Below are 22,528 nucleotides of genomic sequence, written 5' to 3'. Positions count from 1 at the left end.
CTTTTTGTATTAAAATGAGTTCATTCACGCTCTGAATCTGGTCCTCGTGTTGGGACCGATGGGGAGCACATCATTGATGTTTAGGAGACAGCTCAGATTCATTATGTGACTAAACAGGAAAACAAAGAATTTGTACAGCTTTTGTTTTTTTTCTACTAACAAAGAAGTAAAACTGAAGCATATCATATATCATACTCGTCTGCTTGAACCTTGGGTCAACACCTGAACGTGGACCGAGGTGGAACAATCTCCACCCACTGATAAGATAAACCATAAACCTTTGAGCTGCAACACGTCACCATCAGCTGACTTTAAAGGTTTGTTTTCGTCAACTGAAACCAGCAGAGAGCTCAGAGGTACATCAGAAGCAGGATGAAGAGAGGAGCCCAGGGGGGTCTATGTAATACTGGACTGGAGCTGGAGGACATGACAGGAAGAACCGTCCAGGTGAGTGGGATTTTCCTCATATGCAGCCAGCTGGAGCTTAACTCCTCAATGCTTAAAAATATTTGTACTCATAAAAACTTTATTCGATTGCTTGGTGGGTGTCTTTAACAGACTTTAGCAGAAAAAACAGTGTATCCAGGTGTCCTCAGGTATTTACTTGTCCTCAGGAATCAGGGTGTCCACAGGGATCCAGGTCCTCTGTGTCAGCAGCAGCTTGGTGGGTGTCTTATTACAGAGGTCGCTGGAGGCAGAAAAGAAGAAAGCTTACAGGTAAGTCCAGCTGAGCTCAGTCGTTGCAACAAGTCTGAGTTTGGTCTTCATCAAAGCTTCTTTTTCAGGATTTCAGGTGGAGGTCAAATACTGTGGTCTGGCTGAGGATGATGAAGATGACAAAGAGCAGAGGGACAAAATAGACAACATCAACAAAAACCAACAACTCAACAAAAAACTGCTCGATCACTTCAGACATCTGGCTGCAACCAACCAGGACACTGACCAGGTAACAATCAGTGAGAAGTGTCCGTATAAAATCAAACCATTTTTCTTTTCCTCTGTTTGTATTCATGTTTGTGTGTTTGTTCAGGTGGACCTTCAGCTTCTGGACCGGGCGATCTCAGACGGAGCTGATCCGAACGCCTCAGACAGATATGGACAGACCGTCCTGCACGAGGTCACACGGGAAGTCACTTCTGCCCTGTTAGCCGTTTGTTCACACACCTGCAGGACGGTCACTGAGAGCTTCTGGAGAGCTTGTGCTGTGTCTGTGTGGTACAGGTGTGTGTCTGCAGAGAACTAATGCAGGTACGTGTGTGTTCAGATCTCCAGAGCGTGGAGTGTGGATGTGATGCGGTTCTTCCTAGACCGGGGCTCAGACCTCCTGCGGCCAGATCAGTTTGGAGTCACTGCGCTGCATGTGGCCTCGGCGCTGGACTATCAGGACATGGTGCAGTTCCTGCTGGACCGAAAAGGTCTGTGGACACTAAAGCATGAACAGTGTGTGATGGGAAGTCATGTGATAGAGTCACATGACTGCATGTGTGTTATGATCAGCTGATCCGGAGGCTCGCACCTTTCTGGACAAGCAGACCCCGCTTCACTACGCTGCGAAGAATGATGCCGTCGGTTCGATCAGGCTTCTGCTGCAGGCCGGAGCCTCCATCAGCTGCACCGACTACAAACGCAGGACACCACTGCAGCTCGCCGCTAACGCAGGTACCACTGACACACACTGCAAAAATTGCCTGTTTAGAAATAAGGAAAAATAATAATTGACTTTAAAGAAGATCCTGACTATAATAAGTGAAATAAGATAATTACACTCGATAAGATTTCTTGAAATAAGAAAAATTATGTAGACAAGTATGTTTGAAGTCAGATCAACTGAAAACAAACCCGTCAGTAATGCTTTCAGTGTTGTTTCTTTTTCACTTTGAGAGGAAGGATCTTCTGGTCACCCGTCTGTCACAGGGCTAACAGTCTTGCCTGTGGACGATTTGGAATAAGCGATTAACTTCAATCTTTGGACTGTGGGAGAGAACCCAGAGGGGAGGCACAAGGCAGATGCTGGAGTTGAACTCAGAACCTTCTTGATGGAGGGAGTGGTGCTAGCTACTGGACCAGTTTCCTGTCCATGTTTTTAAAAGTCTGTACAAGAAAAAACTGCACTGCAAAAATCGATTTTCAAGAAAGTAAAAAAAAAAACTTTGTTTCTGAACATTTTTTCGTATTTTTTGTCTAAAAAGAAACCATATTCTTACCAAGCAAAATTAAGCACATGCTAGGAAAATATGTCTAACTTTTCTATAATAAGATATTTCAGAGACAGACACTATCTCTACTTTTAAGATTAGGCTTCAAACTTTCCTTTTTGTTAAAGCATATAGTTAGGGCTGGACCAGGTGACCCTGAATCCTCCCTTAGTTATGCTGCAACAGGTGTAGGCTGCCGGGGGATTCCCATGATGCACTGGGTGTTTCTTCTTCAGTCAGCTTTTCACTTATTTACTTCGTTGCATTTGATTATTCGTTATTATTAACCCTTGGCTCTCTTCCACAGTACTTCTTTGTTGCGTCTTCCTCTGCTAACCTCCAGATGGCCCCGCCCCTTCCTGAGCCTGGTTCTGCCAGAGGTGTCTTCCTGTCAAGAGGAAGTTTTTCCTTCCCACTGTCTGATTGTAATCATCTCTTTGTGTCTTCAGAGCGTAGTGATGCAGCTCGTGTGCTGTTGGAGCTCGGGGCGGAGGCGGGGCTGAAGGACTCTGATGGACAGTTCTGTATAACAGCTCTGATTGGCCGGATGAGCCCAGTGGTATAACGTCCCACATAAAAACAACACAGCTGTGATTCGTTCACAGACATTGTTATGTAACATGTGGTTGTGTTTAGGCTCAGCTGGCTCTCAGTCAGTTCCATGTTTTCGACCGAATGACCAGGCAGCACTACTACTACCTGAACCTGCTGGAACCAGAACTACACTCACCTGAGGACCAGCTGTCAGGTGATACTACAGTGTGCAGTCTGGCGTACAGCAGCCTCACAGCTGCAGTAGTACTTCTGCAGTAGTGTTGATATTACAGCTGCTGGTCTTGCCTAACACCCCTCTGTCTGTCTGTAGGTGTGTGGGTCGGTGAGCCAATGTCTCCGGTAAGTTTCAACAGTAAGTGAAGGGATTCAAACCTCGGCATCCCCATTAGCACCACCTGAGCTACATTTAAAGAAAAAAAAATCATCTTGTCCGGAGGGATCCCCATGATTTAATAAGGCATCCTATAATATTACTCATGGATTAGTGTCCTCTTAAACTAAAATTAGGATCAAACTGTAGAAAAAAAAATGATGATGATGCAGATGTTTACTGGGAGTTGGGGCGTCTACATGACTGAGTCAGGTTCCTTCACTAAGTGCCTGTCTGAAGTTCTAAACAGCTCTTTGGATCAACTCCTCGTCCTCTGAAGGATGTATGATGGTGTGGGTACACATCTACTCTGTGGCCTTGGGATCACCGCTCTGCTTTTTGTGTTGATGCGGTTATTTTAGCCTCATTGAGCTATCCTGATGGTTCACTGCCGAGCGTGAAGGGCAGAAAAGAGAACGCCTCAGGTTTAAGGTCATAGTCCTCAATAGGAAAAGGGTGGAGGCCGTACTCCAGAACAGGGACAAAGTGGAGGAGTTTAAGTATGTTGGGTTCTTGTTTAAGTGAGGGCAGACACATGTCAACACATAGTTTAGCACCATGACTGCAGTGACAATGTAGCTTTGGTGAAACCAAAGGTGTCCATTTACCAGCTGATCTACTCCCACCCTCATCTACACTCACAATAGTGATGGGATTTCCGGCTCTTTTTGGAGAACCGGCTCTTTTGGCTCGGCTCACTAAAAAGAGCCGGCTCTTCAGGTTGTTTTGTTGCTTTAATTAATTTATTATTAACAATAATATAAAATTATGCACAAAAGGAATTACTAATGTAAAAAAAAGTGGTTTTATTTATATATGTTTATATATAAATATATACGGTAGCCCCTAGAGACAAAGCACATACGAACGGCAAAACACATTTCTAGCGTTAACTGAAATTCCAAAACAGAGCTAACTACATCACTTAAATTACACAATTGAAAGCATATGTGTATTGTTTGTGTATTTATACTAGAGATGGACCGATCCGATATTACGTATCGGTATCGGTCCGATACTGACGTAAATTACTGGATCGGATATCGGAGAGAAATAAAAAATGTAATCCAATCCATTAAATATCAAAAAAAGCACCTCACAAAACTTGCGACACGGCGTAACTCGCCTCATAACCGTAGCACGTTGCAGCAGTATGTGTCACGTGATAGAACGGCTGTGTGTATTTGTAGCCTCGCTACCAAACCGGCATTTCATCTCCGAGGAAGTTATCCCAGAGAGAAGTAAAGCAAGTGTGTAAGTTCATCTCTGAATGTTTGTAAAGCATTCCCACGTTAAGCTTAACAACCGATATATGGAGCGACTGCCTCTTCTTGCTGCTACTTCAATCATGAAACTGAACAATGATCAGCTGATCGGCTTTTTTGTCGCGAGTCCGTCTCTCTTGTTTGTTTTTGCACCAGAAAGAGGAAACCAGCGGCTGAACAACAGCAGCACGTTTAACCTTGATAAGCTGTTGTTAGAATTTATTTAATATTACTTTCTACACCAGGATCTTTTTCTACGCAGCTGACGGCTGGTAACTGTGCAGGGGCGGATCTAGCAAAGGGGGGCCGATAGGGCATTAACAGGGAAAAGGGGGCACAAAGACATACTTTTCTTTCTTATTCTCATTTAAAATGTCTAGCTTTTAATAAATATTTATCTGAATCTTACACCCAAGTTTTAATCTGATCTAAAATGTATAGAAGTCCATTACTGTATATAGTAACTGTTAAGTCTAATATATCCTAGTAAGCTATAGTATTTTTTCCTTTGGGAAGATACCATCTGTGCAGTCTGCAGTTCTGTTGAAGAAAGATGTTGAATCTATTTAATTATTCTTGAAAAATAATTTATTTCTGTGCATTTTTTTTTCACACTGCATCAAATTAACGTTGATTACGTCGATTAAGCATCATGAGGCGGAGGGTGGGGGGTGGTTCCCTATTTTTTTTTTGCTGGGAGTTGGAACCCTATTAGTTAGGTTGCTTAATATTTCTGCTAAGTACTCTTTAAAATACCAGAATAGGAAGGATGGAGCAGGTTTAAGTTTATTAGATTGATCAGTTTTGCTAAACTATGAAATATTTTGGGTGCAGTGTATTTTTTACATACAGGTATAACAGAATAGTATTATTGTTGTTTTTTATTTAAACTTGAGTATGAACTTATACAAAATGCAGCAAGATATTTAAAAAAGTTTTATTGATTAAAAAACACACTATATCGGATTCATATCGGTATCGGCAGATATCCAAATTTATGATATCGGTATCGTATCGGACATAAAAAAGTGGTATCGTGCCATCTGTAATTTATACACAAGCACTCATATATATTCAAATAATTTTTAAAAAAATGTTTATTTACCTGTTACTACCACACACCAAATCCGGTCATTGATAATTCTTGGCTTATGTAGCCACTAGGTAACAAAAGCTCAACACTGCGCCCTAGCATACTGGAGCACTTCTGTTGTGTTTTGTTTGTGCTTTGGAGTTTTTACGTGTTTTGGAGTTCGTACGTGTTTTGGAGTTTTTACGTGTTTTGGAGTTCGTACGTGCTTCGGAGTTTTTACGTGTTTTGGAGTTTTTACGTGTTTTGGAGTTCGTACGTGTTTTGGAGTTCGTAGGTGCTTTGGAGATTGTACGTGCTTCGGAGTTTGTACGTGTTTTGGAGTTTGTACGTGCTTCGGAGTTTGTATATGTTTTGGAGTTTGTACGTGTTTTGGAGTTCGTAAGTTTTTTCGAGTTTTTACGTGTTTTGGAGTATTTACCTGCTTCGGAGTTTGTACGTGTTTTGGAGTATTTACCTGCTTTGGAGTTTGTATGTCCTTCGGAGTTTGTACGTGTTTTGGAGTTCGTACGTGTTTTGGAGTTTTTACGTGTTTTGGAGTTCGTACGTGTTTTGGAGTTTGTACGTGCTTTTTCTCTAGGGGCCACCATAAATATACTTTTATTTATTCACTCCGCATAAAATGTAATAAATAAATCATATATCCTGTGCTACTGCGAGTGTAACTACCGCCCCTCCCCCCTCTTCCCAGCGCAAAGCACAAGGCTTGCATGCGGAGTGAAGCGGAAAAAAGTGAGAGAGAAAGAAAAAAAAAACCCACAGCTCCCAATAAGGAGCCGACTCGCGTTGTTCACTTCAAAGATCCAGCTCTAAGAGCCGTTTCTCTCGTGACCGACACATCACTAGCTCACAAGCTGTGCTTAGTGACCAAAAGTATAAGACTGAAGATAAATGAAGCAGAAACAAGCTTCCTCTGCAGAGGATCTGGGCTCAGCCTTACAACAGGGCAGGAGCCTGGAGTAGAGCCACTACCACTACACTACTTAAAACGGCTTCTAGTATGTGTCAACACAATTCTCATCATCCTTGGGCTAGGAGTCATTGCTTGAATAATTCATGGGTCAGAGTTCAGAGGGTCAATAACCAAAACCATCCAGTGAAAATGGTCAGGTACAAGGACTGTACTGAACATGAGTGAAAAGCAGCCAATGTCCAAAGAGGAACAAAATAAAATACATAAGCAATGGCTCAAGACTTTTGCACAGCACTGCTTGACGGAGCTTAAGAACCAGTGCAGGTTATTTTTGTTTGATGGCATCAGTGCACAGAGGATTTTATTTTACGTGCTATAAATGCAGTCGGACATCAGCTGTACCTGTATCTGTTCAAGCTGCAGATGGTGATTCAGGAGGAGAAACTTGATCTCATCATGAATCCCGTCTTCCTCAAACTGATCCACGTCAAATGGAATCTCTACGGCAGGTAAAGTCTCTCTGACTGACGGTTATGTCAGGTGATAGGACACTTTTCTACCTGCATGTCTGTCTGTCCTGCTGACAGGTTTGGGGCATGGCTTCTCCTTATCCTTAACTTCCTGTTTAATGTTTCCTGGACGACTGTCGCTATCTCAGTGTCTGTCCACCGAGACTCACCTGATCGTTATGTCCTCCCCGAGGTAACCTGTCTGTCACACCTAACCTATCTATCTATGTGTCACCTGTGTATCTCTCACATGCGTTACTCTAACATTTATGTTACACCTGTCTGTCTCAGGACTGGTGGTGTGTCCTCTTTGTGGTCTTGGCGCTCCTGTTGACCCTAGAGGAAGTGCTAAGGGATGTGCGGGACATCCTGCGCTCAAGGAAAAAGCTCCACCTCTGGCAGCAGTTGGTGAAGCATCGTCTCCAGAGTGACCTGAGCTGCTCACATCCCATGTGGCCACAGGTAGGAATCAGGATGATGTGGTGGACAGGAACAGGAAGTATCAGATATTTCAGGTGTATGTCTGTGAAGGTTCTCAGTCATCCAGGTCATCGTAGTCAAAGGAGCTTGCAAAGAAAAGTGTCTGGACTTCTTTAAGTTACTTGAAGACGTTTCACCTCTCATCCGAGAAGCTTCTTCAGTTCTAAGGTCAAATGGTGGAGAGTCCCAGATGTAGACAAAGCAGAGTTGTTCCTAAGAGCCTGCGCCTTGGATCCACTGTCAGGGGATACAGAGCAGACTTGATTCTACAGAGAGCACAAAATCACCTTTTAAGTGAAAGGATAAGACAGGTCCATTTCACTATAGATGCCCTCCAGATCAAGATCAGCCAGACCCTGCAGGAACTGGAAACCCTTCTACCCTCTCCAATCTTAGAAGAGGTTTACAAGTTTGTGGACAAGGCTCAGCGGGCCCAACACTCTAAAGGAAAAGAAAGACAACGCAGGAAATTTCACACCTTGCTTTCAAAAACACACACTCCTCATCCCGAACCTACACAACCCAGAGAAGAAAACACACCTGAAGACAGTCAGGAGAAATGGGTTAAGAACTTTTCAGACAGGATTCTCACTGAACCTGAAAAGAGAGTATTAGCCAAAGGACTACATTTTTCCATTTCTCCACAACAGTTGCCCATAGTGGACCTCATCACAGCCACAGAATCTGCCATACGGATTAATAAATTATCACAGACAGAAGCAGAGCAAATCAGGATGAAAGTCTCAGCCACGCTCTCCAGTGCCAAAGTCCCTCCATCCAACCTCACAATACAGGAAAAGAAGGCCGTTGCTTCCCTGAGCAAAGACCACAACATCACTGTTTTACGAGCTGATAAGGGAAGATGCACCGTGGTCCTAAACACTACAGATTACCATACAAAGATCACTACTCTCCTCAGTGACAACAATACCTACGAAGCCTTAAAGCGAGACCACAAGCAGCTACAAAAAGAAAGTTATAGTTTGCCTTCAAGACTTTGAAAAGGACAAAATCATTGACCGCCTTACATATCACCGCCTTTACCCAGGGGATGCCATACCCTGCATTTACGGACTTCCTAAAATCCACAAGGAAGCTGTCCCACTCAGACCCATAGTCAGTAGCATAAACTCAGCCACTTATAACATTGCTAAACACCTTGCTACCATCCTTGCTCCTCTCGTGGGGAACACCCCACACCACATCAAGAACTCCACCGACTTCACCGACAAGGTCCAGAAACTTACCCTGGATCCAGATGAAACCATGGTGTCCTTTGATGTAATCTCTCTCTTCACTTGCATACCCACCACGGAGGCCGTGGAGACTGTCAGAAAACGACTACAAGAAGACGGCTCCTTGGAAGACAGGACCAACTTCACACCCGATCAGATCTGCACACTGTTAGACCTCTGCCTCACCACTACATATTTCAAATACAACGAAGGCTTCTACAGACAAAAACATGGCTGTGCCATGGGCTCCTTCGTGTCACCTATTATAGCCAACCTTTACATGGAGGAAGTGGAAAGGAAGGCTCTTGGCTCTTTCAAAGGAAGAGTACCCAGCCACTGGTACAGATATGTGGACGACACCTGGGTCAAAATCAAGACACAAGAAGTGGAATCCTTCACTGCGCACATTAACGCTGTGGATAAAAACATCAAGTTCACCAGGGAAGACACAAAGGACAACTGTTTGCCTTTCCTGGACTGCGCTGTGCACATTGAAGAGAACGGCAACCTCAACATCGAAGTTTACCGGAAGCCCACACACACGGAACAGTACCTCCTCTTTGACTCCCATCACCCTCTGGAACACAAACTTGGAGTAATCAGGACCCTACACCACCGGGCAGAACATGTTCCCTCTAAGCCTGAAGGAAAAAAGAAGGAACACACACATGTAAAGGAAGCACTCAAAACGTGCGGCTATCCTAAATGGGCGTTCTTAGAGTCAGCAAAGAGGCACAGAAAAGAAGATCAGACACCAGCAAGGGAGGATAAGAAAGACAGACGCAACAACATTGTCATCCCCTATGTATCAGGTGTATCAGAGAAACTCAGGAGTTTTCTCCAAGCATGACATCCCAGTGTATTTCAGACCCAGCAACACGCTCAGACAAAAACTGGTTCACCCGAAAGACAAAACGCCAAAACACAGACTTAACAATGTGGTGTATGCTGTACAGTGCAGCGAGGAATGCCCAGACCTCTACATTGGAGAGACCAAACAGCCACTTCACAAGCGCATGGCACAACATAGTAGAGCCACCTCCACAGGACAAGACTCAGCAGTCCATCTGCATTTAAAAAAGGTCAAAGGTCACTCTTTTGAAGATGCCAATGTTCACATTTTGGACAGAGAGGACAGATGGTTTGAAAGAGGAGTGAAAGAAGCCATCTATGTCCACTGTGAGCGACCATCTTTGAACAGAGGCGGGGGTTTACGACACCAACTCTCTGCCATCTATAATCCAGTTTTGAGATCCCTTCCCAGACGCCTTAACGCCCACTCACATCCTGGGCCAGCTGACCTCAGGAATTCGCATGATAAGGTGGGGCCAGGTTTCACAATGAACACACCCGAAACTCTGGCTGATTGGGACCCACACCCAGTTTCACACCTTGGCTCAGGCGATTAGAGGATCATCAGGGGGTCCTTTTGTCCCTCTGTGGGGGGATACTCCCACTAGGTTTATATCTGGGACTCTCCACCATCTGACCTTAGAACTGAAGAAGCTTCTCGGATGGGAGGTGAAACGTCTTCAAGCAACTTAAAGAAGTCCAGACGCTTTTCTTTGCAAGCTCCTTTGACGTTTCAGGTGTATGTTGTGTTTACAGGAGAGAGAGTTTCTACTAAACCAGTTCAAACTGGTTGACAGGAAGAGAGGAAGCTACTGCCGGGACCTGTGGTACTGACACACACACACACACACACACACACACACAGAACAAAAACCAAATGTAATCATGTGTGAAACAATCACTTTATTACATTTTAGCTTCACTATGTCCCAGTGTGAATGCATGGTCAGAGCAATCAGAAAGAGTATCTGCATCACGATGGACATCAGGTGTGCAGATCAATATCACAGCAAGAAATCAGGACATTGAAACCCCCACCATCAAAAGTATAACGCAGAGAAATCAGGTTCAGCTCTAGTATCTACTATCTAGTATCAGTCCACATTAATCCACTGAAGGAGGCGGAGAAAAAGCTCAGAAAAGGTTAAAATATGGTTGGTGTGATCTTTAAATGATCATTTGTATGGATCAATGAAAAAGGAAGAAATTCATCATCAGCTGAGCAGGGGGTAGATAAGAGAAAAGAGTGAAAACGTCAAAAGAGCATCTGGCTGTACTTTTGTGATTGTTGAGAATGAGAAGCTAAGTGCATCATTTTTTAAAAATAGCAGCTGGATAAAGAGAAAATTGCTTCCTTGAAAGAGAATAAATGTGCAGTTCAGTATTGAATATTAAATGGTAAATGGCCTGTATTTATATCGCGCTTTACTAGTCCCTAAGGACCCCAAAGTGCTTTACATATCCAGTCATCCACCCACACACATTCACACACTGGTGATGGCAAGCTACATTGTAGCCACAGCCACCCTGGGGTGCACTGACAGAGGCGCGGCTGCCTCGCCTCTGTCAAAAATTTACTATTACAAAAAAATAAACTATACATAAAGTGTGTTTGAATGGCAGCGTTGCAGAAATGTGTGCATGTAGCACAGAGCCATGGCTTGGAGTCTGAATGAGTCTCACAGGCCTGATAGTGCGCTTCTAGCCATTCATAATTATAATTACAATTTATAATTCTTAATTTGTTTAATCTGCTGCTCTCTGTAAATAAGCACAAGCAGGAATGTTGAACTTTTAACTGTGTTTCAATAACTTTTACAGCTTTTCCTTCTGATAAAAACCTCCCTTATGGCCATTCATACAACACAAAGTCATGAAGCCATAAACCATTAAATGACAGAATAGTTTCTGTTTTTCACTTTCTGCAATAATCATAAAGAGCACAAGTCTGTATAGTTAGAAAAAAAAATCTGAACAGTGTGCGCAATGAGCTAGCAGACCTTTTTCTGTAATTTCACTCATTTATTTCTTATAGTTTAAAGAGTTGTGCTGACAGATTTCCTTCTTTATCACAGCAATTTTTCTTCATCCATCCACTTCTTCTTCATTCACTTATTCGGGGCATGGGTAGCAGGGGCAGCCTAAGCAGAGAAGCCCAGATTCAAGATTCAATTCAAGATTCAAGAGCTTTATTGTCAATACAACAGTATACACAGTATACTGTTTCACCCCAAGCCTCCCATGGTGCATTTATAAGTATATTAAAGATATATCTCCAAGAGATATAAAACTGGGATTTACAAATAAATAACGTGCTAAATTTAGGTAAAATTAAGGTAAGGCAATTAAGGTACTAATCACTAACTACACAATACTAGCTGTATGATAAAGAAAGACACGACAGAGACAATACAAAGTGGATTGTGCAGCGGTATTGAATACCAGGTTCAAGTTATTGTCAGGATTTTACAGACGAGACATGACAAAGACACGTGCAAAATGTGCAAATGTAGTATAATTTAGATGTGTGCAAACAGGCATATTAAGCAGGTGGATTGTGTAAGTTTAAGTCTTTTGATGAGTATTGTAAGGTATTTATAAGGGTGTTTGTGTTTATCAGTCCTTTTGTGGTAGTGAGATGAGAGCTTTCCCTGCTTGGGGGAAGAAGCTCTTGCAGTGTCTGGTCGTTAAGTTTTGATACTGCGAAACCGTCTGCCAGATGGAAGGAGGGAGAACAGTGCATGTGAGGGGTGGAAAGTGTCCTTCACTATGCTGTTCACACATCGGATAATGTGTTTGTGGTTGAGTTGGGAGATGGGTGGGAGAGGGCCTCCAATGATCCTCTCTGCTGTCCTCACTATCCACTGCAGAGACTTCTTTTCAGCGAGGGTGCAGATCCCGTACCAGATAGTGATGTAGCAGCAGAGGACGCTCTCAATGGTTCCCTGGTAAAATGCTGTGAGAATGCGAGGAGGGTAGGGATGGGCATGGATAAGATTTTTACAATTCCGATTCCATTTTCGATTCTGTTTAACGATTTGATTCTTTATCGATTCTCTTATCGATTCTTATTTTTAAAAAAGGAGAACACTAAGGTCGATTAGCTTAGAACTTTGTTTTATATCTTCTCTTTGAACAAGATAGAAAATTAGGAGTAACGTGGCCTTACAAACCCAACAGTGAGATCTTAAGAGATCCACAGTGATAGGTTTGTAGCTTGAACCTATTCGCTGGAACGTTGAAGACAATATAATTACACAGCAAGCAAGACACAAAGTAGGCAAAGTTCTTCTTGTTACTCATGCATGAGGGAGACCTGCCTGGAGTCAAGTGTTGTCCCACCACTTGACCTCCGTCAGACTCTCAGCCAGCCCACAGCACTCCTTTTATTGTGGTTACATGAATATGCATAGGGTCATTAACATATAACATCTTACATAGGTATACATGTGAACAAAGAATACTGTGTGTGTGTGTGGGGGGGGGGGGGGGGGGGGGGGGGGGATCAGAGTGTGACCCCATAAATGACTTCCCTAAACCTGCTGGTCTGGAAGTCCAACAGTTCATCTAAACAAAAGGCACTTAGCCTAAAACAGATACAGCCACGTTTATCCTGCCATAAAACAATAAAACAGGGTATGACCTCTTCTCATGCTCCCAGGATGTAGGTGTGCATTCCAGTGTGGAATACACACCAAGCCTTTGCAGCCTGCTAAAGATCACACATCCTATCACTACACAATTGATTATACACCTCTAAGCATATATGGTTAAATATTTCTAAGCATAAATGACAATCAACAATACAAAACCTAACACACAGCCTCTTCAATGGGGTGTCACAGGGTCCCCAGGAAAAAACATTGTAAATGTAAAATAAAATAAATATTCTTCTGTAGCAATAACAAAGTGCAAACGTTACCGCTGCTGCTGGGTTGAGATTCACCGAATTAAAAACACGACATTCATTTAAGGTCATCGTGTGTTTTGTGAGCAAATGCTTTTGCATATTCGTAGTGTTTCCTCCCTTAAATGAAATATCTACTTTGCAAGTATTGCAAGTTGCCCTGTTGTCATCCGTTCTCGTAAAGTATAACCAAACTTTTGAGCGTTTGAGCCACTGTGTTTCCTGCCAGGTAAATGACGCTCTGCAACGTGCTGACGTCATTCGGGGCGACTGGAATCGATAAGGGAATCGTTTGCAAAAATGACAAACAATCCCAAGGAATTGAAACAGTGGGAACCGGTTCTCAACAAGAACCGGGTTTCGATACCCATCCCTAGAGGAGGTAGACTGGCCTTCTTCAGTTTCCTAAGAAAGTGAAGACGTTGTTGGGCTTTCTTCATGATGGTGGTGGTGTTCAGGTTCCAGGAGAGGTCAGCTGATATGTGCACTCCCAGGAACTTCACACTGTTGACCATCTCAGCAGCAGACCCGTTGATGTGCAGTGGGGTGTGGATCATTGAGCTCTTCCTGAAGTTAGCAACCATCTCTTTAGTCTTCTGAGCATTTAGAGACAGGTTGTTATTCTGATACCAGTCCACCAGGTGTTGTACCTCCTCTCTGTATTCAGACTCATCGTTGTTGATGAGACCCACCACTGTTGTGTCATCTGCAAACTTGATAATGTGATTTGAGCTGTACTGTGCAGTACAGGCATGTGTTAGCAGGGTGAACAGCAGTGCACTAAGCACACAGCCCTGTGGCGATCCTCTTCTCAGTCTTCTGCACTAAGGGACACCCTTCGAACATGGTATTTGTTATGGACAAACTGTTTGCACAGAAATCCAACAACAAAACACTGCTCTGAAGTCTTCCAGTAGGACAATAGAGTCCCCAGGTGGAGCACTCAGGGACACCAATAAGGCTAAACCATCATTTGTCGCATAAGCACAGACAACAGTCAGGACCCGTTCCCCAACCCAAAGGCACAGGGAAGAAATCCTCTCATCCACTGGGAGAAACCCCAACATACATACCTGGTCCCTCACCAGGCAAAGAAGGACTAAGTGGGACAAATAAGTCCCACTCAATAAATTTATAATGATAATAAATTTTATTTATGAAGCACCTTTCAAATGGTAAATGGCCTGCATTTGTATAGCGCTTTTCTAGTCCCTAAGGACCCCAAAGCGCTTCACACTACATTCAGTCATTCACCCATTCACACACACATTCACACACTGGCGATGGCAAGCTACATTGTAGCCACAGCTGCCCTGGGGCGCACTGACAGAGGCGAGGCTGCCGGACACTGGCGCCACCGGGCCCTCTGACCACCACCAGTAGGCAAACATGGGGTTAGTATCTTGCCCAAGGATATTTGGCATGCAGCCAGGAGGCAGCCTGGGATCGAACCACCGACTTTCTGATTAGTGGCTGACCTGCTCTGCCACCTGAGCTACAGCCACCCGACAAGACACCCAAGGAAAATTAACAATAGAATAAAACACATAATAGAACAAAGACAAAATGAAGAACAATAGAACAAAAGCACAAGATAAAATTAACAAACATTGGGTTCACAGTGAACTTGCAGATTTGAACAGATGGGTTTTGAGTTGAGATTTAAACTGGAGGAGAGAAGCAATGTTTCTTATATGTGGGGTCAGAGAGTTCCACCGCCTGAGAGCAGAGCAGCTCTGGTGATGAGGCGGAAGGAAGGCACAGTAAGCTGGATAGAAGAAGAAGATCGAAGTGAGCGGGCAGAAAAGGTAGTGCATAACAGGTCAGAAAGGTAAGGAGGTGCGAGGTTATGAATGGCCTTGAAGGTGAGCAGAAGAAGTTTGTACATTATCCAGAATTTCACTGTGAGCCAGTGAAGTTCCTGAAGAACAGGTGATGTGCTGGTAGGAGGGGTTCTGGTGAGAATGCGAGCAGCAGAGTTCTGAACCAGTTGAAGCTGATGGAGGGATTTTTGGGGGAGACCATGAAAGAGAGAATTACAACAGTCAAGGCAGGAGGACAAGAATGGACATAGGCTGTCTCCCAATTCAGGGTCTGCAGCCTTAAAGGCCGCATTTCAAGGCCGATTACGTCACAGCGGCGCGCCGAAGGCTGTCCCAATTCAAAGGCTGCTCGAAATGCGGCCCTGAAATGCCTCCTTCATTTCCCTGAATTTTAAGGCTGTGGCAGAGTAGACTTCGTGGTCCCATATATCCCACAATTCATAGCGCAGCAGTCGGTGTGGAGAATTCTGCCGCAGACGGCAGAAGCGGAGCGGCCGAAGAGTAAACTGTGAAAAGTAAGTACTGAATATTATGTCACTTATTTATGTGCAAATGTTTAATACCATTAAACATTCCTGTTGCCCACATGTCGGCAAAGTCATGTGACATTAGTGACGTTTGTACTAACTTGGTTTTAAAGCCTTTACTTTAAAATATACGCCGTTCAATAGCTGAGCTTCATCTCACAGAGAATGATCAAAGCTCATGTAGAAACAAACAAATGAACAAAAGATTTTCTCCTTCATTTCTGTCAAACAAAGCTGTACGACACATTTCCAGCTGTTAGTATCATGGTTGCTAGGAAACCTGGGCAGCGCAACGGAGGCTTTTTTTTTTTAACTTTATTGACAAACAACAGTATCAGCGCAACGGAGGCTAGACCGTCCCATTTCACAAGCCTCGCACTTCCGGCCTTAGCGGTCTTAGAGTACACGGCCCTTGAGGATCGTTGAGGCTGCGTACTTTAAGGCTGCAGACCCTGAATTGGGAGACAGCCATAGACTGGGTGGAAAGAGAAGGACGTAACCTGTTAATGTTGTGTAGATGGAAACAGGCAGAACGGGTGAGATTACTGATGGGAGAGTTAAAGGATAGTGAACTGTCTAGGATGACACCAAGGCTCTTAACCTGAGGAGAAGGGAAAACTGTGGAGTTATCGATAGTGAGAGAGAAATGATTAGCCTTCACTAGGTTGGATTCAGTGCCAATAAGGAGGATTTCAGTTTTATCCTCATTGAGCTTAAGAAAATTAGAGCTGAACCAGGATTTTAGTTCAGATAGGCATTCTTTGTCACTCCTTTGTCACGTGGTGTGAGCAGAATCATCTGCAGCTCAACGTGGCAAAGACCAAGGAACTGATCGTGGACTTCAGGAAGACCAGGAAACACTTGACCCCTGTTTCAATCCAGGGGGTCAGTGTTGACATTGTGGAGGACTATAAATACCTTGGAGTACACATTGACAATAAACTGGACTGGGCTAAAAACACCACAGCACTTTACAGGAAGGGCCAGAGTCGTCTCTATTTTTTGAGGCGACTGAGGTCCTTCAACATCTGCCAGAAAATGCTCAGGATTTTCTATGAGTCTGTTGTGGCCAGTGCGATCCTCTATGCTGTTGCATGCTGGGGGAGCAGGCTGAGGGTCGCAGATGCCAACAGACTTAATAAACTGATCCGTAAGGCCAGCAATGTTGTGGGGATGGAGCTGGACTCCCTCAAGGTGGTGTCGGAGAGGCGGATGCTGTCCAAGATAAAGACAATGTTGGATAACACCTCCCACCCACTCCATGACATGTTGGTCAGTCACAGGAGCTCGTTCAGTGAGAGACTGAGATTACTGAAAAGCACCACTGAACGACACAGGAAATCATTCCTGCCTGTGGCCATCTCCCTGTACAACGCATCCACTTAACACACTGTTTGCTGCTACAGCTACACATGTTTCTTTTCCAAATATTTATTTATAAGTGACTTATGTATGTATGTATGTATATATATGTATATATTGTACTATTCTTAGTTAGCGTATTGTCTGTCTTGTCTTAATGTTGGTTTAAAATGGAGCACTGTAACAAAAAATAATTTCCCCCAGGGATCAATAAAGTATTCTGATTCTGATTCTGATTCTGATTCATTCTGTGGGGAAAGAAGGTGGGAGGGAGGAATCAGGCCTGATTCACCTCAGCAAAAAAGTGAAGATCAAATTTGTGGAAAATGGTACCTAGAGGGAGGATGTAAATTATGAAGAGAAGAGGGCCTAAGACTGAGGCTTGGGGTACACCAGAAGTGACCAGGAATAGATGAGAGCGGAATGATTTCTGTTGGGTCTGTGTTTCCACAAACCCCGCTAATTCTAGAGACTTATTCATCATGAAGAAAACAAGACAGTCGATCGATCCATTACTTGCACAAGGGAGGCCTCGTCTGTGTCCAGCACGACAAAGAACCCCAAAATGGTGGCCTCCTCTCGCTGCCTTTTATTGACAAACTTCAAACAATAGTTTACAAAGCACCTCCCCTTGCAACCCCCCTTTGGTTACAAAGACAAGGCACTGTATGTAAATGTATACACTGTGTGTGTGTGTGTGTGTGTGTGTGTGTGTGTGTGTGTGTGTGTGTGTGTGTGTGTGTGTGACCTCCTGCTGACCAAAGGGTCATAAACCCAGGAAGCTTACATCAAAAGAAACAGATCTTTCAGATAGGATGTATCTACAATAAAACCTCCCCCAGCACAGAGTGGCTGGAGAGGTGGTCAGAATCAAAGGAATGGCTTTGATCCTACTGCTTAAACTAAGACTGTACAAATTTAAGAAACACAATGGCAACATTCAACAATTAGACTTAACAATTTCAGCTGAATAAACTGGGACAAGGAGATATGATTGGAAACAGGCTAGGGGTGTGTCAGAAATGCCGAGAGAGAAAAGTCTGTTTAGAAGGATGGAGTGAGAGATGGTGTCGAAGGCTGAGCTCAGATCCAAAAGGACGAGAATGTTGAGAAGACCAGAGTCAGCTCCGAGAGGAAGATCATTAGTAACTTCACGTAAAGCAGTTTCTGTACTGTGACATGAACGAAAACCAGAAATCTCTTGTAAATGTTATTATTAAGCAGGTGTGAATGAAGTTGAGCTGCAACCGTTTTTTCAAGTGTTTTAGAAATGAAAGTTAGGTTAGAAATCAGACGGAGGTTGTTAAAGGGCTAATTTGGACTAATCAGGACTAATTTGTCATGGGAGACCATACCAGGGGCCAAAAGCCCCTTGACAACATAGCCCCTAGGATCCTTGGGACACACAAACCCCTCTGTGACTTCTTTACACCAACAGGAAGTTTCACTACACCCACGGCACCCCAGCTCCACTTGTGCCCATGTTGTTCTCTCCAGGTATCTGTCTGCTCGTCAGTGTTCTCACCCATTTGGCTGCTGTGTGCTTCATTTTACATTTTGAGTCCTTGTCTTTTCGTTTGTTTTTCTCTTCATTAGATTAACTAGATTTTCACAACTGACTTTTGTAAAGTTTCTTTATTCTTTCCCAAATTTTAAAGAAACCTCAACTCTCTGTTGTATTAATTCATTTTTTAATATCTGAAGATGTCGTCTTGTTGGATCATGCTGATGGGTTTGTGTGATTTTTCTGAAGTTTATACAGATGCATATTTGCTTTTTCAGAGGTTATATTCATGAAATCTTTATTTAAAACTTTTTTAAATCACAAAGCAACACTCTGACTTCAGGAATGTCTTTGATTGGCTGGTGTACTTTCTGCTGACTGCATCGTTCAGTGTCCATGTGGCCGATGTGATTGGACCGTCCACCATTCTTAACACCATGAGTTTGCGTATGTTCTCCATCACTATTGTCTTCCTGTGGTTGCGACTCATGAAACACGTCAGAGGCTTCAGGTACTGAAAAGCTACAGTCTACTGCAGAACCGTATGGCTATTGCACAGATAAAGTTTAGTGTGTACTTGCAGGCTGATGGGGCCGTTCATCGTCATGTTGGGGAAGATTGTTGGGGATGTGATGCGTTTCCTGTTCCTCTATGCGGAGATCTTCATCCCGTATGCCTGCAGCTTCTGGATCATGTTCGGAGGTCTGTGTGTGGGAGTAGGTTGGTGTGTTGGTAGTTGATGACATCATGATAACAGTAAGTTAACCCTGCCCCCAGGGATGGCTTCAGTTCCCAGCATGCAGTCTGTCCTGGGCCTGCTGTACAGTCTGTATCGGATCACTCTGGTGGACGAGTACGAGTACGCTGCCATGGTGGCTGTGGATGATGTCATGGCTCCTGTGCTGTGTGGGACGTTTCTGGCAGCGTCTTCAATCCTGTGTGTTAACCTGCTGATTGCCCTGCTGACTGATACCTTCCAGAGGTCAGAGGTCACACCTGCATTTGATAAAACTTTATGTTGGGGGGCAGAAACTGGGACTGCTGCACCAACAAGCTGAAGTCAATAATCATTTCAGCTTGTTATAAACAGCCGCTGTGAGAGTAGCAGGGGCGGATCTACGGGGGTGGCATGATCCTAGAGCCACCCTAGTTTGCTTAGCAAAATGCTGTTTATTTAAAATAATAAGCTAGCATTTGGACTTTGAGCCTGGCTGCAATTAACACTCAATATAAATTCTAAAACGAAATATATTGCATAGTGTTACCTCCCCTCCTCCACACACACACACACACACACACACACACACACACACACACACACACACACACACACACACACACACACACACACCACTAAAAAGTGGTTTAGCCCATAGCACGGACTGGCTTTATTTCTTGTTGTCAGTAGCAACCAATGCTGACAATTGTCCCACACAATCATTTTGAATCAATACGTGGACATTTTCAGATTTCAGCACAGGCGGTTGGTTGTTACACTCTGGAAATGGAATGAATATGAGTGTTATTAACCCGCTGGGGTTGACACGCGCCGCACCCCCGAATCACGTGACCGATTTAAGCGGACATAGCTACGAGCTGCAGACATGCTGAGTCTCCATTTCAGCTTGTGTTCAAGACTTCAAACTATATGCCAGTTTTCCATTTTATTTTATTTTATTTATTTATTTATTTATTTAACCTTTATTTAACCAGGAAGATCCCATTGAGAGTTAAAAAATCTTTTTCAAGGGAGACCTGGCCAAGATTGGCTGCAGCAAGTGTCTCACAGTTACAGAAATTACTAAATCAAACACATGCAGCAACAACACACATGCAATACAACTTTCTAAATACTATCTTACGTTTTGTGCGGGAAGAAATGGTGAAAACCACATTTTCTAAGGACAGTGCTTGGATCATCATGTGTGCACCACCAGCTGACAGCTGCTATGAGGTAAACATGCTGCTGTGCATTTTGGACACACATCTACACTTTGGTCTCATCTGTCTGAAGGACATTGTTCCAGAAGTCTTTGTGTTTCTTGATAATGTAACTGCTGATAGAAGCAGCAGGATGATCTGTGAGGTGTACACGTCAACACTCTCTGCTCACATTCAGACTAATGCAGCACTTCCAAGTGCAGAGGGATAATGAGCCAAAGCAACAACGCCACATTTTAGGAAGATACATTTGATTTCTCTGCTTTATGTCTCAGTAAAATCCACTAATTCCAAACATTCTGTCGCCTCATTTCATGTTAAAAATGTCACAATGCCCCAGTCATTCTTAAGAGGATTATGTACAAAAATATATTTTAAAAAATCACATCTTGACTTTATTTAAAATGAGAGAACAAGTGTGTGTGTCTATGTGTTTTAGGGTTCACGATAACTCACAGGCCAATGCTATGATGCAGCAGGCCGCTGTCATCCTGCAGGTGGAGGAATCCATGCCCCTCCTGCGTCATTTCTACGACAACCAGTACATCTCCAGCCACTGCTCGCCATTGGTCGAACCCTCTGATGATGGCATCACAACAAACTTGCATTACCATGATGAGATGGGACGAATTACAGTGCAGATCAAAGTGCGTTTCTGAAGAACAAATTCTGATCTAAAGTCATGTGCTTCAGGTTCTCATGGTATCTGTGTGTCTGCAGGAGGTTCTAGACCAGTTCTTGGTCCTGCAGCGGGAGGCGGAGACCACAGAAGGTCCACGGTGAGATTAGCAGAACTCCATCACTACTGACACACAATTCTTCTTCATTCAGCTTCTCTAATGTGGATTCTCATTCAGAGTCCAGATGGACCAGGACCAGCAGAACCAGCAAGAGACCCAGAGGAATAAGTGCCAGCAGAGCCAGGATCTTCAAGAGGACCATGATAAACAGAATCAGAACCAGGACAACAAAGACAAATGTCGCCAAATCCTACAGAGGCAGACCCAGGAGCTTCAGGCCTTGCGAGCAGAGCTGAAGGAGCTCCAGACTCTGGTCTTGCAGCTGGTTAAAACCAAGACCAACTCTGTATAAGAGCTGTGGGTTAGACTGGGAGGAATGTCAGAACCATTGTTTCATGTTTCTGTTTCTCCAGAATCTCCTCTGGTCCAGGACTTCCTGTTTAATTGTTATTTACAAACTCTCATAAATGAAAATACCAGTAAGAAGTTTGCTAAAGGTTCAGTGTCATTCATCTTTAGCTGGTATTTTGGTAGCCATCTTGGAATGAATGTGGACTGTTATTTGAAAATAAAGTCCCCCCCGAAAAAATAACATCACAGCTTCATTAATGGTTCAGTCCAGAGACATTAGCTGTGTCCCAATTCAGAGGCCCCATCCTCCTCAGGACCCGGCCTTCACAGTCTACGTGGGCCGGGTTCTCCGAAGACTGAGAAGGCCGGAAGTGTGAGGCTGTGAAATGTGATGGTCTAGCCTTCAGATCTGCGTCACCGCTGTCTCGGTGGAATTTAATAAACTCAGCCGTCTGCTCCTTGCTATCTAAAATATAACAGGACACTGGCGTAAACTCTCGACCATCTCACACTTCTGTTTAATCAGTTTTCTGTTTGACGTTTATTCAGCTGTGTGAAAACTAGAACTTTAATTTCAGCCAAACTGATTTACTCAGAAACAAATAAAACACTGAAAGAAGCCAAACAATAACATTTTTAAGTTATCTAAGTGACTTATATATCATGTTTAACCTGAGTAGTGAAGACTGCAGGGGATTGAAACAGGGGCGGATCTAGAGAAATTTTCTTAGGGTGGCAAAATCAAAGCCTTTTTTTTTTCAAACACATATGCAGGTGGTTACATATGGTTAAAATTATTCAAATGCAGTAAGTATACACGTTTTTCATATAAACAAAATGACATAACTTAATTATTGTCTGTAACCCACATAATTAAACACTTTAGTTACATAAAACATGTGAGTTTTG

At 43.5% G+C, this 22,528-nt stretch overlaps 1 protein-coding gene across 1 annotated transcript; it reads left to right on the top strand.

The window, feature by feature from the left end:
• The first annotated feature begins 361 nt into the window (after nt 1–361).
• LOC308388647 (uncharacterized protein) lies at nt 362–22,521 on the top strand. The gene is made up of 19 exons (XM_080869485.1): nt 362–447; nt 615–717; nt 786–946; nt 1,031–1,117; nt 1,265–1,415; nt 1,498–1,659; nt 2,645–2,754; nt 2,832–2,943; nt 3,061–3,089; nt 6,806–6,897; nt 6,976–7,090; nt 7,189–7,359; nt 10,221–10,291; nt 18,931–19,098; nt 19,171–19,289; nt 19,365–19,569; nt 20,968–21,175; nt 21,249–21,307; nt 21,386–22,521. Exons 1-19 carry the CDS (start codon nt 373–375, stop codon nt 21,618–21,620), a joined length of 2,433 nt encoding a protein of 810 aa, XP_080725611.1. The 5' UTR covers nt 362–372; the 3' UTR covers nt 21,621–22,521.
• The last annotated feature ends 7 nt before the right edge of the window (nt 22,522–22,528 follow it).

Source organism: Rhamphochromis sp. 'chilingali' (genome assembly GCF_963969265.1).
Source record: "Rhamphochromis sp. 'chilingali' genome assembly, chromosome: 20".
Lineage (NCBI taxonomy): Eukaryota > Metazoa > Chordata > Actinopteri > Cichliformes > Cichlidae > Rhamphochromis > Rhamphochromis sp. 'chilingali'.
Note: the sequence above shows the minus strand (reverse complement) of the source record. Positions and strands in the feature narration are given on the sequence as shown.